The 17158-nt window shown below is 39.3% G+C and overlaps 1 protein-coding gene across 3 annotated transcripts in view; it reads left to right on the top strand.

Moving 5' to 3' along the window:
- LOC139963391 (glycerophosphocholine phosphodiesterase GPCPD1-like) overlaps positions 1–5384 on the top strand; it is a 38798-nt gene extending 33414 nt beyond the window's left edge. For 2 of the 3 annotated variants that reach the window (XM_071964102.1, XM_071964103.1), the window contains exons 14-15: positions 3743–4060; positions 4245–5384. In XM_071964102.1, coding sequence (XP_071820203.1) covers positions 3743–3907 — 165 coding nt within the window. In that variant the 3' untranslated portion in view covers positions 3908–4060; positions 4245–5384. The remainder of the gene's footprint in view (positions 1–3742; positions 4061–4244) is intronic. The other variant, XM_071964101.1, reaches the window with a different exon arrangement.
- The last annotated feature ends 11774 nt before the right edge of the window (positions 5385–17158 follow it).

Raw genomic sequence — 17158 nt, 5'->3', positions numbered from 1 at the left:
CATCTACCACCGTGTGTCAATCTAAAGTGACTCTGATGGAGTTAATGTCCATCTACCACCGTGTGTCCATCTAAAGTGACTGTGATGGAATTAATGTCCATCTACCACCGTGTGTCAATCTAAAGTGACTCTGATGGAGTTAATGTCCATCTACCACCGTGTGTCAATCTAAAGTGACTCTGATGGAGTTAATGTCCATCTACCACCGTGTGTCAATCTAAAGTGGCTCTGATGGAGTTAATGTCCATCTACCACCGTGTGTCAATCTAAAGTGACTCTGATGGAGTTAATGTCCATCTACCACCGTGTGTCAATCTAAAGTGGCTCTGATGGAGTTAATGTCCATCTACCACCGTGTGTCAATCTAAAGTGACTCTGATGGAGTTAATGTCCTTCTACCACCGTGTGTGAATCTAAAGTGACTCTGATGGAGTTAATGTCCATCTACCACCGTGTGTCAATCTAAAGTGACTCTGATGGAGTTAATGTCCATCTACCACCGTGTGTGAATCTAAAGTGACTCAGATGGAGTTAATGTCCATCTACCACCGTGTGTCAATCTAAAGTGACTCTGATGGAGTTAATGTCCATCTACTACCGTGTGTCCATCTAAAGTGACTCTGATGGAGTTAATGTCCATCTACTACCGTGTGTCAATCTAAAGTGACTCTGATGGAGTTAATGTCCATCTACCACCGTGTGTCCATCTAAAGTGACTCTGATGGAGTTAATGTCCATCTACCACAGTGTGTGTATCATAAGTGACTCTGATGGAGTTAATGTCCATCTACCACCGTGTGTCCATCTAAAGTGACTCTGATGGAGTTAATGTCCATCTACCACAGTGTGTGAATCTAAAGTGACTCTGATGGAGTTAATGTCCATCTACCACCGTGTGTCAATCTAAAGTGACTCTGATGGAGTTAATGTCCATCTACCACCGTGTGTCCATCTAAAGTGACTCTGATGGAGTTAATGTCCATCTACTACCGTGTGTCAATCTAAAGTGACTCTGATGGAGTTAATGTCCATCTACCACCGTGTGTCAATCTAAAGTGACTCTGATGGAGTTAATGTCCATCTACCACCGTGTGTCAATCTAAAGTGACTCTGATGGAGTTAATGTCCATCTACCACCGTGTGTCAATCTAAAGTGTCTCTGATGGAGTTAATGTCCATCTACCACCGTGTGTGAATCTTAAGTGTCTCTGATGGAGTTAATGTCCATCTACCACCGTGTGTCAATCTAAAGTGTCTCTGATGGAGTTAATGTCCATCTACCACCGTGTGTCCATCTTAAATGACTCTGATGGAGTTAATGTCCATCTACCACCGTGTGTCAATCTAAAGTGTCTCTGATGGAGTTAATGTCCATCTACCACCGTGTGTCCATCTTAAATGACTCTGATGGAGTTAATGTCCATCTACCACCGTGTGTGAATCTAAAGTGTCTCTGATGGAGTTAATGTCCATTTACCACCGTGTGTCCATCTAAAGTGACTCTGATGGAGTTAATGTCCATCTACCACCGTGTGTCCATCTAAAGTGACTCTGATGGAGTTAATGTCCATCTACTACCGTGTGTCAATCTAAAGTGACTCTGATGGAGTTAATGTCCATCTACCACCGTGTGTCAATCTAAAGTGACTCTGATGGAGTTAATGTCCATCTACTACCGTGTGTCAATCTAAAGTGACTCTGATGGAGTTAATGTCCATCTACCACCGTGTGTCAATCTAAAGTGACTCTGATGGAGTTAATGTCCATCTACTACCGTGTGTCCATCTAAAGTGACTCTGATGGAGTTAATGTCCATCTACCACCGTGTGTCAATCTAAAGTGACTCTGATGGAGTTAATGTCCATCTACTACCGTGTGTCCATCTAAAGTGACTCTGATGGAGTTAATGTCCATCTACCACGGTGTGTCAATCTAAAGTGACTCTGATGGAGTTAATGTCCATCTACTACCGTGTGTCCATCTAAAGTGACTCTGATGGAGTTAATGTCCATCTACCACGGTGTGTCAATCTAAAGTGACTCTGATGGAGTTAATGTCCATCTACTACCGTGTGTCCATCTAAAGTGACTCTGATGGAGTTAATGTCCATCTACCACGGTGTGTCAATCTAAAGTGACTCTGATGGAGTTAATGTCCATCTACTACCGTGTGTCCATCTAAAGTGACTCTGATGGAGTTAATGTCCATCTACCACGGTGTGTCCATCTAAAGTGACTCTGATGGAGTTAATGTCCATCTACTACCGTGTGTCAATCTTAAATGACTCTGATTGAGTTAATGTCCATCTACCACGGTGTGTCCATCTAAAGTGACTTTGATGGAGTTAATGTCCATCTACTACCGAGTGTCCATCTAAAGTGACTCTGATGGAGTTAATGTCCATCTACCACCGTGTGTCAATCTTAAATGACTTTGATGGAGTTAATGTCCATCTACCACCGTGTGTCAATATAAAGTGACTCTGATGGAGTTAATGTCCATCTACCACCGTGTGTCAATCTTAAATGACTCTGATGGAGTTAATGTCCATCTACCACCGTGTGTCAATATAAAGTGACTCTGATGGAGTTAATGTCCATCTACCACCGTGTGTCAATCTAAAGTGGCGCTAATGGAGTTAATGTCCATCTACCACCGTGTGTCAATATAAAGTGGCGCTGATGGAGTTAATGTCCATCTACCACCGTGTGTCAATCTATAGTGACTCTGATGGAGTTAATGTCCATCTACCACCGTGTGTCAATATAAAGTGGCGCTGATGGAGTTAATGTCCATCTACCACCGTGTGTCAATCTAAAGTGACTCTGATGGAGTTAATGTCCATCTACCACCGTGTGTCAATCTAAAGTGACTCTGATGGAGTTAATGTCCATCTACCACCATGTGTCAATCTATACTGACTCTGATGGAGTTAATGTCCATCTACCACCGTGTGTCAATCTAAAGTGACTCTGATGGAGTTATTGTCCATCTACCACCGTGTGTCAATCTAAAGTGACTCTGATGGAGTTAGTACCTGCCACCAGTGCCATGCCCAGGATTACTAAGTTGAGGGAGTCTGACGGGCATATTTCAAAGTTTACCTCCAACTGATTGAAATTGGGGCATGAACCACAATGGAAGAGACAAGGAAAATCAAGGTTTTATACAGGATGGGGGTGCTGACTGGCTAATAAATTAAAACATAACCCCTTACTGATTTAGGTAGGCGTCTGAACATAAGGCAAGGCCAGAGGTCATTGAAGTAGACTCCCATGCTGGGACCCTTCTGAGGCTTTATTTTACACTATAATTTAGGTCTGTATACAAAGCTCTAACTGCATGGTTGTGCCAATACATACTATGCAAATACGTTGAAAGGGAAGGGGGGGGGGGCCACGGCCTATTTCTAGTGGTCTTCTTCTTCCCTCCACTGACAATGGGATGTATCTCTGACTTTTTTGCACATGCCACTGCCTGCCACCATATTTCAATCTAAAGTAGCTTTATCGTGGTGTAATTGATGGTGGTCAGATTTCAATATTCTTGTCCTGTTATTTGTGCAGAATCTTGGAATTGTGTTATAGTTAATTTCAAGTTTTTTTTATTCTGGAATTGAATTTGGTATGTGTGTACAGGGAGTTGTTATGGTGTGTAAGTCTTCGAAATGTGTACAATGTTTAATGATAGATAATGGGAAATTTTACTGTTAAACAATGTTTATTTTCTCAACTTTCTATAGGGACTGAATGGTCACTCGGATGATTACGTGGCAGAACCCTGGCTAATTTCAAGCATTCATGACAATGGTTTAATATTATGTGTATGGGGAGAGGAGAATAATGAGGCCATGTACCAAAAGAAGTTGAAGGAGCTTCAAGTGGACTTTATCATAACAGACAAGTAAGTCTCCTACACACAGTGGGCATGTAGCCTGCAGATTGCAGCAGCCATACTATGACAAAGGTTTAATATTATGTGTATGGGGAGAGGAGAATAATGAGGCCAAGTACCAAAAGAAGTTGAAGGAGCTTCAAGTGGACTTTATCATAACAGACAGGTAAGTCTCCTACACACAGTGGAGTATTTATGTAAATACAACCAAAGCCTGATAGTTTGAAATTACCATGGCAGTCATTGTAGAGAACTCACAGTTAATTATTCTGCAGGCAACAGAAATGACTTTCCCCTATTTCCTACCTATGCGTAGCATTCTCTGTGATGGTATTTACTATTCATTTCAGGGTGGAGCTTGCACAGAGATGAAATTACTGGTTCAGGATCTCAAAAAAAACCACCACAGGAGCCTCAAAGACAGCAGCCAGAAATAAGCAATTGATGCTAATGCTGCACAAGCCACACACTTATTAGTGTTAAAGACATTAGGGATTATTACAGTTAGGATCATCTGTAGTGTTCAAGGCATTGTTTAAATTTTGGGAAGAATTAAAAAGTCGCGATTTTGGCCAAAATCGGACAAAATCAAAATTGGCGATTTTTGGCCAAAAATGAAAGTTCTCAAATCTCTGTCAGACTACGTAGAAGGGACTCCCAGCACCCAGTAGACGCTTCTCTCGCGTCAAAAGTGGCATTCGACGAAGTTTTCATCATTAAATTAGATATTGAAATGACGTCAAGATATGGTTATTAAATTTCATTTTTCCACCAAAATATAAGTGTTGATAACGCTCTTGTCACATGGAAATGAATCCAAAGGGCGCCACACACCACAGGTACAATTTTGGGAAGAATTAAAAAAGTCGCGATTTGGGCCAAAATCGGACAAAATCATAAGGGTATAGCTTTATGAACTTTGCGATTTTTGGCCAAAAATGAAAGTTCTTAAATCTCTCTCAGACTACGTAGAAGGGACTCCCAGCACCCAGTAGACGCTTCTCTGGAGTCAAAAGTGGCATTCGACGAAGTTTTAGTCATTTAAATTAGATATGAAATGACGTCAAGATATGGTTATTAAATTTCATTTTTCCACCAAAATATAAGTGTTTATACCGCTCTTGTGACATGGAAATGAATCCAAAGGGCGCCACACACCACAGGTACAATTTTGGGTAGAATTAAAAAAGTTGCGATTTGGGCCAAAATCGGACAAAGTCATAAGGGCCTTATGAAATTGGCGATTTTTGGCCAAAAATGAAAGTTCTGAAATCTCTCTCAGACTACGTAGAAGGGACTCCCAGCACCCAGTAGACGCTTCTCTGGAGTCAAAAGTGGCATTCGACGAAGTTTTAGTCATTTAAATTAGATATGAAATGACGTCAAGATATGGTTATTAAATTTCATTTTTCCACCAAAATATAAGTGTTTATACTGCTCTTGTGACGTGGAAATGAATCCAAAGGGCGCCAGACACCACAGGTACAATTTTGGGAAGAATTAAAAAAAGTCGCGATTTGGGCCAAAATCGGACAAAATCATAAGGGTATAGCCTTATGAAATTGGCGATTTTTTGGCCAAAAATGAAAGTTCTCAAGTCTCTCTCAGACTACGTAGAAGGGACTCCCAGCACCCAGTAGACGCTTCTCTGGAGTCAAAAGTGGCATTCAACGAAGTTTTAATCATTTAAATAAGATATTGAAATGACGTCAAGATATGGTTATTAAATTTCATTTTTTCACCAAAATATAAGTGTTGATAACGCTCTTGTCACGTGGAAATGAATCCAAAGGGCGCCACACACTACAGGTACAATTTTGGGAAGAATTAAAAAAGTCGCGATTTGGGCCAAAATCGGACAAAATCATAAGGGTATAGCCTTATGAAATTGGCGATTTTTGGCCAAAAATGAAAGTTCTCAAATCTCTCTCAGACTACGTAGAAGGGACTCCCAGCACCCAGTAGACGCTTCTCTGGAGTCAAAAGTGGCATTCGACGAAGTTTTAGTCATTTAAATTAGATATGAAATGACGTCAAGATATGGTTATTAAATTTCATTTTTCCACCAAAATATAAGTGTTGATAACGCTCTTGTCACGTGGAAATGAATCCAAAGGGCGCCACACACCACAGGTACATTTTTGGGAAAAATTAAAAAGATCGCGATTTAGGCCAAAATCGGACAAAATCATAAGGGTATATATAGCCTTATGAAATTGGCGATTTTTTTTCAAAAATGAAAGTTCTCAAGTCTCTCTCAGACTACGTAGAAGGGACTCCCAGCACCCAGTAGTCGCTTCTCTGGAGTCAAAAGTGGCATTCAACAAAGTTTTAATCATTTAAATAAGATATTGAAATGACGTCAAGATATGGTTATTAATTTCATTTTTCCACCAAAATATAAGTGCTTATACCGCTCCTGTGCCGTGGAAATGAATCCAATGGGCGCCACACACCACAGGTACAATTTTGGGAAGAATTAAAAAAGTCGCGATTTGGGCCAAAATCGGACAAAATCATAAGGGTATAGCCTTATGAAATTGGCAATTTTTTTGGCAAAAATGAAAGTTCTCAAGTCTCTCTCAGACTACATAGAAGGGACTCCCAGCACCCAGTAGACGCTTCTCTGGAGTCAAAAGTGGCATTCGACGAAGTTTTAGTCATTTAAATTAGATATGAAATGACGTCAAGATATGGTTATTAAATTTCATTTTTCCACCAAAATATAAGTGTTGATAACGCTCTTGTCACGTGGAAAGGAATCCAAAGGGCGCCACACACCACAGGTACAATTTTGGGAAGAATTAAAAAAGGTCGCGAATTGGGCCAAAATCGGACAAAATCATAAGGGTATAGCCTTATGAAATTGGCGATTTTTTGGCCAAAAATGAAAGTTCTCAAATCTCTCTCAGACTACGTAGAAGGGACTCCCAGCACCCAGTAGACGCTTCTCTGGAGTCAAAAGTGGCATTCGACGAAGTTTTAGTCATTTAAATTAGATATGAAATGACGTCAATTGGTTATTAAATTTCATTTTCCCACCAAAATATAAGTGTTGATAACGCTCTTGTCACGTGGAAATGAATCCAAAGGGCGCCACACACCACAGGTACAATTTTGGGAAGAATTAAAAAAGTCGCGATTTGGGCCAAAATTGGACAAAATCATAAGGGTATAGCCTTATGAAATTGGCAATTTTTTTTGGCAAAAATGAAAGTTCTCAAGTATCTCTCAGACTGCGTAGAAGGTACTCCCAGCACCCAGTAGACGCTTCTCTGGAGTCAAAAGTGGCATTCGTCGAAGTTTTAGTCATTTAAATTAGATATGAAATGACGTCAAGATATGGTTATTAAATTTCATTTTTTCACCAAAATATAAGTGTTTATACCGCTCTTGTCACGTGGAAATGAATCCAAAGGGCGCCACACACCACAGGTACAATTTTGGGAAGAATTAAAAAAGGTCGCGATTTTGGCCAAAATCGGACAAAATCATAAGGTTATACCTTTATGAAATTGGCGATTTTGGGCCAAAAATGAAAGTTCTCAAATCTCTCTCAGACTACGTAGAAGGGACTCCCAGCACCCAGTAGACGCTTCTCTGGAGTCAAAAGTGGCATTCGTCGAAGTTTTAGTCATTTAAATTAGATATGAAATGACGTCAATTGGGTATTAAATTTCATTTTTCCACCAAAATATAAGTGTTGATAACGCTCTTGTCACGTGGAAAGGAATCCAAAGGGCGCCACACACCACAGGTACAATTTTGGGAAGAATTAAAAAAGTCGCGATTTGGGCCAAAATCGGACAAAATCATAAGGGTATAGCCTTATGAAATTGGCGATTTTTTGGCCAAAAATGAAAGTTCTCAAATCTCTCTCAGACTACGTAGAAGGGACTCCCAGCACCCAGTAGACGCTTCTCTGGAGTCAAAAGTGGCATTCGACGAAGTTTTAGTCATTTAAATTAGATATGAAATGACGTCAATTGGTTATTAAATTTCATTTTCCCACCAAAATATAAGTGTTGATAACGCTCTTGTCACGTGGAAATGAATCCAAAGGGCGCCACACACCACAGGTACAATTTTGGGAAGAATTAAAAAAGTCGCGATTTTGGCCAAAATTGGACAAAATCATAAGGGTATAGCCTTATGAAATTGGCAATTTTTTTTGGCAAAAATGAAAGTTCTCAAGTATCTCTCAGACTGCGTAGAAGGTACTCCCAGCACCCAGTAGACGCTTCTCTGGAGTCAAAAGTGGCATTCGTCGAAGTTTTAGTCATTTAAATTAGATATGAAATGACGTCAAGATATGGTTATTAAATTTCATTTTTTCACCAAAATATAAGTGTTGATAACGCTCTTGTCACGTGGAAATGAATCCAAAGGGCGCCACACACCACAGGTACAATTTTGGGAAGAATTAAAAAAGGTCGCGATTTTGGCCAAAATCGGACAAAATCATAAGGTTATACCTTTATGAAATTGGCGATTTTGGGCCAAAAATGAAAGTTCTCAAATCTCTCTCAGACTACGTAGAAGGGACTCCCAGCACCCAGTAGACGCTTCTCTGGAGTCAAAAGTGGCATTCGTCGAAGTTTTAGTCATTTAAATTAGATATGAAATGACGTCAATTGGGTATTAAATTTCATTTTTCCACCAAAATATAAGTGTTGATAACGCTCTTGTCACGTGGAAAGGAATCCAAAGGGCGCCACACACCACAGGTACAATTTTGGGAAGAATTAAAAAAGTCGCGATTTGGGCCAAAATCGGACAAAATCATAAGGGTATAGCCTTATGAAATTGGCGATTTTTTGGCCAAAAATGAAAGTTCTCAAATCTCTCTCAGACTACGTAGAAGGGACTCCCAGCACCCAGTAGACGCTTCTCTGGAGTCAAAAGTGGCATTCGACGAAGTTTTAGTCATTTAAATCAGATATGAAATGACGTCAATTGGTTATTAAATTTCATTTTCCCACCAAAATATAAGTGTTGATAACGCTCTTGTCACGTGGAAATGAATCCAAAGGGCGCCACACACCACAGGTACAATTTTGGGAAGAATTAAAAAAGTCGCGATTTGGGCCCAAATCGGACAAAATCATAAGGGTATATATAGCCTTATGAAATTGGCGATTTTTTGGCAAAAATGAAAATTCTCAAGTCTCTCTCAGACTACGTAGAAGGTACTCCCAGCACCCAGTAGTCGCTTCTCTGGAGTCAAAAGTGGCATTCAACGAAGTTTTAATCATTTAAATAAGATATTGAAATGACGTCAAGATATGGTTATTAATTTCATTTTTCCACCAAAATATAAGTGCTTATACCGCTCCTGTGACGTGGAAATGAATCCAAAGGGCGCCACACACCACAGGTACAATTTTGGGAAGAATTAAAAAAGTCGCGATTTTGGCCAAAATTGGACAAAATCATAAGGGTATAGCCTTATGAAATTGGCAATTTTTTTTGGCAAAAATGAAAGTTCTCAAGTATCTCTCAGACTGCGTAGAAGGTACTCCCAGCACCCAGTAGACGCTTCTCTGGAGTCAAAAGTGGCATTCGACGAAGTTTTAGTCATTTAAATTAGATATGAAATGACGTCAAGATATGGTTATTAAATTTCATTTTTCCACCAAAATATAAGTGTTGATAACGCTCTTGTCACGTGGAAATGAATCCAAAGGGCGCCACACACCACAGGTACATTTTTGGGAAAAATTAAAAAGATCGCGATTTAGGCCAAAATCGGACAAAATCATAAGGGTATATATAGCCTTATGAAATTGGCGATTTTTTGGCAAAAATGAAAGTTCTCAAGTCTCTCTCAGACTACGTAGAAGGGACTCCCAGCACCCAGTAGTCGCTTCTCTGGAGTCAAAAGTGGCATTCAACAAAGTTTTAATCATTTAAATAAGATATTGAAATGACGTCAAGATATGGTTATTAATTTCATTTTTCCACCAAAATATAAGTGCTTATACCGCTCCTGTGACGTGGAAATGAATCCAAAGGGCGCCACACACCACAGGTACAATTTTGGGAAGAATTAAAAAAGTCGCGATTTGGGCCAAAATCGGACAAAATCATAAGGGTATAGCCTTATGAAATTGGCAATTTTTTTGGCAAAAATGAAAGTTCTCAAGTCTCTCTCAGACTACATAGAAGGGACTCCCAGCACCCAGTAGACGCTTCTCTGGAGTCAAAAGTGGCATTCGACGAAGTTTTAGTCATTTAAATTAGATATGAAATGACGTCAAGATATGGTTATTAAATTTCATTTTTCCACCAAAATATAAGTGTTGATAACGCTCTTGTCACGTGGAAAGGAATCCAAAGGGCGCCACACACCACAGGTACAATTTTGGGAAGAATTAAAAGAGGTCGCGAATTGGGCCAAAATCGGACAAAATCATAAGGGTATAGCCTTATGAAATTGGCGATTTTTTGGCCAAAAATGAAAGTTCTCAAATCTCTCTCAGACTACGTAGAAGGGACTCCCAGCACCCAGTAGACGCTTCTCTGGAGTCAAAAGTGGCATTCGACGAAGTTTTAGTCATTTAAATTAGATATGAAATGACGTCAATTGGTTATTAAATTTCATTTTCCCACCAAAATATAAGTGTTGATAACGCTCTTGTCACGTGGAAATGAATCCAAAGGGCGCCACACACCACAGGTACAATTTTGGGAAGAATTAAAAAAGTCGCGATTTGGGCCAAAATTGGACAAAATCATAAGGGTATAGCCTTATGAAATTGGCAATTTTTTTTGGCAAAAATGAAAGTTCTCAAGTATCTCTCAGACTGCGTAGAAGGTACTCCCAGCACCCAGTAGACGCTTCTCTGGAGTCAAAAGTGGCATTCGTCGAAGTTTTAGTCATTTAAATTAGATATGAAATGACGTCAAGATATGGTTATTAAATTTCATTTTTTCACCAAAATATAAGTGTTGATAACGCTCTTGTCACGTGGAAATGAATCCAAAGGGCGCCACACACCACAGGTACAATTTTGGGAAGAATTAAAAAAGGTCGCGATTTTGGCCAAAATCGGACAAAATCATAAGGTTATACCTTTATGAAATTGGCGATTTTTGGCCAAAAATGAAAGTTCTCAAATCTCTCTCAGACTACGTAGAAGGGACTCCCAGCACCCAGTAGACGCTTCTCTGGAGTCAAAAGTGGCATTCGTCGAAGTTTTAGTCATTTAAATTAGATATGAAATGACGTCAATTGGGTATTAAATTTCATTTTTCCACCAAAATATAAGTGTTGATAACGCTCTTGTCACGTGGAAAGGAATCCAAAGGGCGCCACACACCACAGGTACAATTTTGGGAAGAATTAAAAAAGTCGCGATTTGGGCCAAAAAATCGGACAAAATCATAAGGGTATATATAGCCTTATGAAATTGGCGATTTTTTGGCAAAAATGAAAGTTCTCAAGTCTCTCTCAGACTACGTAGAAGGTACTCCCAGCACCCAGTAGTCGCTTCTCTGGAGTCAAAAGTGGCATTCAACGAAGTTTTAATCATTTAAATAAGATATTGAAATGACGTCAAGATATGGTTATTAATTTCATTTTTCCACCAAAATATAAGTGCTTATACCGCTCCTGTGACGTGGAAATGAATCCAAAGGGCGCCACACACCACAGGTACAATTTTGGGAAGAATTAAAAAAGTCGCGATTTTGGCCAAAATTGGACAAAATCATAAGGGTATAGCCTTATGAAATTGGCAATTTTTTTTGGCAAAAATGAAAGTTCTCAAGTATCTCTCAGACTGCGTAGAAGGTACTCCCAGCACCCAGTAGACGCTTCTCTGGAGTCAAAAGTGGCATTCGTCGAAGTTTTAGTCATTTAAATTAGATATGAAATGACGTCAAGATATGGTTATTAAATTTCATTTTTTCACCAAAATATAAGTGTTGATAACGCTCTTGTCACGTGGAAATGAATCCAAAGGGCGCCACACACCACAGGTACAATTTTGGGAAGAATTAAAAAAGTCGCGATTTTGGCCAAAATCGGACAAAATCATAAGGTTATACCTTTATGAAATTGGCGATTTTTTGGCCAAAAATGAAAGTTCTCAAATCTCTCTCAGACTACGTAGAAGGGACTCCCAGCACCCAGTAGACGCTTCTCTGGAGTCAAAAGTGGCATTCGTCGAAGTTTTAGTCATTTAAATTAGATATGAAATGACGTCAAGATATGGTTATTAAATTTCATTTTTCCACCAAAATATAAGTGTTTATGCCGCTCTTGTCACGTGGAAATGAATCCAAAGGGCGCCACACACCACACGTACAATTTTGGGAAGAATTAAAAAGGTCGCGATTTGGGCCAAAATCGGACAAAATCATAAAGGTATACCTTATGAAATTGGCGATTTTTGGCCAAAAATGAAAGTTCTCAAATCTCTCTCAGACTACGTAGAAGGGACTCCCAGCACCCAGTAGACGCTTCTCTGGAGTCAAAAGTGGCATTCGACGAAGTTTTAGTCATTTAAATTAGATATGAAATGACGTCAAGATATGGTTATTAAATTTCATTTTCCACCAAAATATAAGTGTTGATAACGCTCTTGTCACGTGGAAATGAATCCAAAGGGCGCCACACACCACAGGTACAATTTTGGGAAGAATTAAAAAGGTCGCGAATTGGGCCAAAATCGGACAAAATCATAAGGGTATAGCCTTATGAAATTGGCGATTTTTTGGCAAAAATGAAAGTTCTCAAGTCTCTCTCAGACTACGTAGAAGGTACTCCCTGCACCCAGTAGACGCTTCTCTGGAGTCAAAAGTGGCATTCGACGAAGTTTTAGTCATTTAAATTAGATATGAAATGACGTCAAGATATGGTTATTAAATTTCATTTTTCCACCAAAATATAAGTGTTTATACCGCTCTTGTCACGTGGAAATGAATCCAAAGGGCGCCACACACCACAGGTACAATTTTGGGAAGAATTAAAAAAGTCGCGATTTGGGCCAAAATCGGACAAAATCATAGGGGTATGGCCTTATGAAATTGGCGATTTTTGGCCAAAAATGAAATTTCTCAAATCTCTCTCAGACTACGTAGAAGGGACTCCCAGCACCCAGTAGACGCTTCTCTGGAGTCAAAAGTGGCATTCGACGAAGTTTTAGTCATTTAAATTAGATATGAAATGACGTCAAGATATGGTTATTAAATTTCATTTTTCCACCAAAATATAAGTGTTGATAACGCTCTTGTCACGTGGAAAGGAATCCAAAGGGCGCCATACACCACATGTACAATTTTAGGAAGATTTAAAAAGGTCGCGATTTGGGCCAAAATCGGACAAAATCATAAGCCTTATGAAATTGGCGATTTTTGGCCAAAAATGAAAGTTCTCAAATCTCTCTCAGACTACGTAGAAGGGACTCCCAGCACCCAGTAGACGCTTCTCTGGAGTCAAAAGTGGCATTCGACGAAGTTTTAGTCATTTAAATTAGATATGAAATGACGTCAAGATATGGTTATTAAATTTCATTTTCCACCAAAATATAAGTGTTGATAACGCTCTTGTCACGTGGAAATGAATCCAAAGGGCGCCACACACCACAGGTACAATTTTGGGAAGAATTAAAAAGGTCGCGAATTGGGCCAAAATCGGACAAAATCATAAGGGTATAGCCTTATGAAATTAGCGATTTTTGGCCAAAAATGAAAGTTCTCAAATCTCTCTCAGACTACGTAGAAGGGACTCCCAGCACCCAGTAGACGCTTCTCTGGAGTCAAAAGTGGCATTCGACGAAGTTTTAGTCATTTAAATTAGATATGAAATGACGTCAAGATATGGTTATTAAATTTCATTTTTCCACCAAAATATAAGTGTTTATACCGTTCTTGTCACGTGGAAATGAATCCAAAGGGCGCCACACACCACAGGTACAATTTTGGGAAAAATTAAAAAGGTCGCGATTTGGGCCAAAATCGGACAAAATCATAAGGGTATAGCCTTATGAAATTGGCGATTTTTTGGCAAAAATGAAAGTTCTCAAGTCTCTCTCAGACTACGTAGAAGGTACTCCCAGCACCCAGTAGTCGCTTCTCTGGAGTCAAAAGTGGCATTCAACGAAGTTTTAATCATTTAAATAAGATATTGAAATGACGTCAAGAAATGGTTATTAATTTCATTTTTCCACCAAAATATAAGTGCTTCTACCGCTCCTGTGACGTGGAAATGAATCCAAAGGGCGCCACACACCACAGGTACAATTTTGGGAAGAATTAAAAAAGTCGCGATTTGGGCCAAAATCGGACAAAATCATAAGGGTATAGCCTTATGAAATTGGCAATTTTTTTGGCAAAAATGAAAGTTCTCAAGTCTCTCTCAGACTACGTAGAAGGGACTCCCAGCACCCAGTAGACGCTTCTCTCGAGTCAAAAGTGGCATTCGACGAAGTTTTAGTCATTTAAATTAGATATGAAATGACGTCAAGATATGGTTATTAAATTTCATTTTTCCACCAAAATATAAGTGTTGATAACGCTCTTGTCACGTGGAAAGGAACCCAAAGGGCGCCACACACCACATGTACAATTTTAGGAAGATTTAAAAAGGTCGCGATTTGGGCCAAAATCGGACAAAATCATAAGGGTATAGCCTTATGAAATTGGCGATTTTTTGGCAAAAATGAAAGTTCTCAAGTCTCTCTCAGACTACGTAGAAGGTACTCCCAGCACCCAGTAGACGCTTCCCTGGAGTCAAAAGTGGCATTCAACGATGTTTTAATCATTTAAATAAGATATTGAAATGACGTCAAGATATGGTTATTAAATTTCATTTTTCCACCAAAATATAAGTGTTGATAACGCTCTTGTGACGTGGAAATGAATCCAAAGGGCGCCACACACCACAAGTACAATTTTGGGAAGAATTAAAAAAAGTCGCAATTTTGGCCAAAATCGGACAAAATCATAAGGGTATAGCCTTATGAAATTGGCGATTTTTGGCCAAAAATGAAAGTTCTCAAATCTCTCTCAGACTACGTAAAAGGGACTCCCAGCACCTCTGGAGTCGACGAAGGAGTCGAAGAAGGAAACCAAAGGGCGCCATACACCACAAGTACAATTTTGGGAAGAATTAAAAAAAGTCGCAATTTTGGCCAAAATCGGACAAAATCATAAGGGTATATATAGCCTTATAAAATTAGCGATTTTTGGCCAAAAATGAAAGTTCTCAAATCTCTCTCAGACTACGTAGAAGGGACTCCCAGCACCCAGTAGACGCTTCTCTGGAGTCAAAAGTGGCATTCGACGAAGTTTTAGTCATTTAAATTAGATATGAAATGACGTCAAGATATGGTTATTAAATTTCATTTTTCCACCAAAATATAAGTGTTGATAACGCTCTTGTCACGTGGAAATGAATCCAAAGGGCGCCACACACCACAGGTACAATTTTGGGAAAAATTAAAAAGGTCGCGATTTGGGCCAAAATCGGACAAAATCATACGGGTAAATATAGCCTTATGAAATTGGCGATTTTTTGGCAAAAATGAAAGTTCTCAAGTCTCTCTCAGACTACGTAGAAGGTACTCCCAGCACCCAGTAGTCGCTTCTCTGGAGTCAAAAGTGGCATTCAACGAAGTTTTAATCATTTAAATAAGATATTGAAATGACGTCAAGAAATGGTTATTAATTTCATTTTTCCACCAAAATATAAGTGCTTATACCGCTCCTGTGACGTGGAAATGAATCCAAAGGGCGCCACACACCACAGGTACAATTTTGGGAAGAATTAAAAAAGTCGCGATTTGGGCCAAAATCGGACAAAATCATAAGGGTATAGCCTTATGAAATTGGCAATTTTTTTGGCAAAAATGAAAGTTCTCAAGTCTCTCTCAGACTACGTAGAAGGGACTCCCAGCACCCAGTAGACGCTTCTCTGGAGTCAAAAGTGGCATTCGTCGAAGTTTTAGTCATTTAAATTAGATATGAAATGACGTCAAGATATGGTTATTAAATTTCATTTTTCCACCAAAATATAAGTGTTTATACCGCTCTTGTCACGTGGAAATGAATCCAAAGGGCGCCACACACCACAGGTACAATTTTGGGAAGAATTAAAAAAGGTCGCGATTTGGGCCAAAATCGGACAAAATCATAAGGGTATAGCCTTATGAAATTGGCGATTTTTTGGCCAAAAATGAAAGTTCTCAAGTCTCTCTCAGACTACGTAGAAGGTACTCCCAGCACCCAGTAGACGCTTCTCTGGAGTCAAAAGTGGCATTCGTCGAAGTTTTAGTCATTTAAATTAGATATGAAATGACGTCAAGATATGGTTATTAAATTTCATTTTTCCACCAAAATATAAGTGTTTATACCGCTCTTGTCACGTGGAAATGAATCCTAAGGGCGCCACACACCACAGGTACAATTTTGGGAAGAATTAAAAAAGTCGCAATTTTGGCCAAAATCGGACAAAATCATAAGGGTAAAGCCTTATGAAATTGGCGATTTTTGGCCAAAAATGAAAGTTCTCAAATCTCTCTCAGACTACGTAGAAGGGACTCCCAGCACCCAGTAGACGCTTCTCTGGAGTCAAAAGTGGCATTCGTCGAAGTTTTAGTCATTTAAATTAGATATGAAATGACGTCAAGATATGGTTATTAAATTTCATTTTTCCACCAAAATATAAGTGTTTATACCGCTCTTGTCACGTGGAAATGAATCCAAAAGGCGCCACACACCACAGGTACAATTTTGGGAAGAATTAAAAAAGTCGCGATTTGGGCCAAAATCGGACAAAATCATAAGGGTATAGCCTTATGAAATTGGCGATTTTTGGCCAAAAATGAAAGTTCTCAAATCTCTCTCAGACTACGTAGAAGGGACTCCCAGCACCCAGTAGACGCTTCTCTGGAGTCAAAAGTGGCATTCGACGAAGTTTTAGTCATTTAAATTAGATATGAAATGACGTCAAGATATGGTTATTAAATTTCATTTTTCCACCAAAATATAAGTGTTTATACCGTTCTTGTCACGTGGAAATGAATCCAAAGGGCGCCACACACCACAGGTACAATTTTGGGAAGAATTAAAAAAGTCGCAATTTTGGCCAAAATCGGACAAAATCATAAGGGTAAAGCCTTATGAAATTGGCGATTTTTGGCCAAAAATGAAAGTTCTCAAATCTCTCTCAGACTACGTAGAAGGGACTCCCTGCACCCAGTAGACGCTTCTCTGGAGTCAAAAGTGGCATTCGTCGAAGTTGTAGTCATTTAAATTA

The sequence above is a fragment of the Apostichopus japonicus genome, chromosome 22, assembly GCF_037975245.1.
Source record: "Apostichopus japonicus isolate 1M-3 chromosome 22, ASM3797524v1, whole genome shotgun sequence".
Taxonomy (NCBI): domain Eukaryota; kingdom Metazoa; phylum Echinodermata; class Holothuroidea; order Aspidochirotida; family Stichopodidae; genus Apostichopus; species Apostichopus japonicus.
Note: the sequence above shows the minus strand (reverse complement) of the source record. Positions and strands in the feature narration are given on the sequence as shown.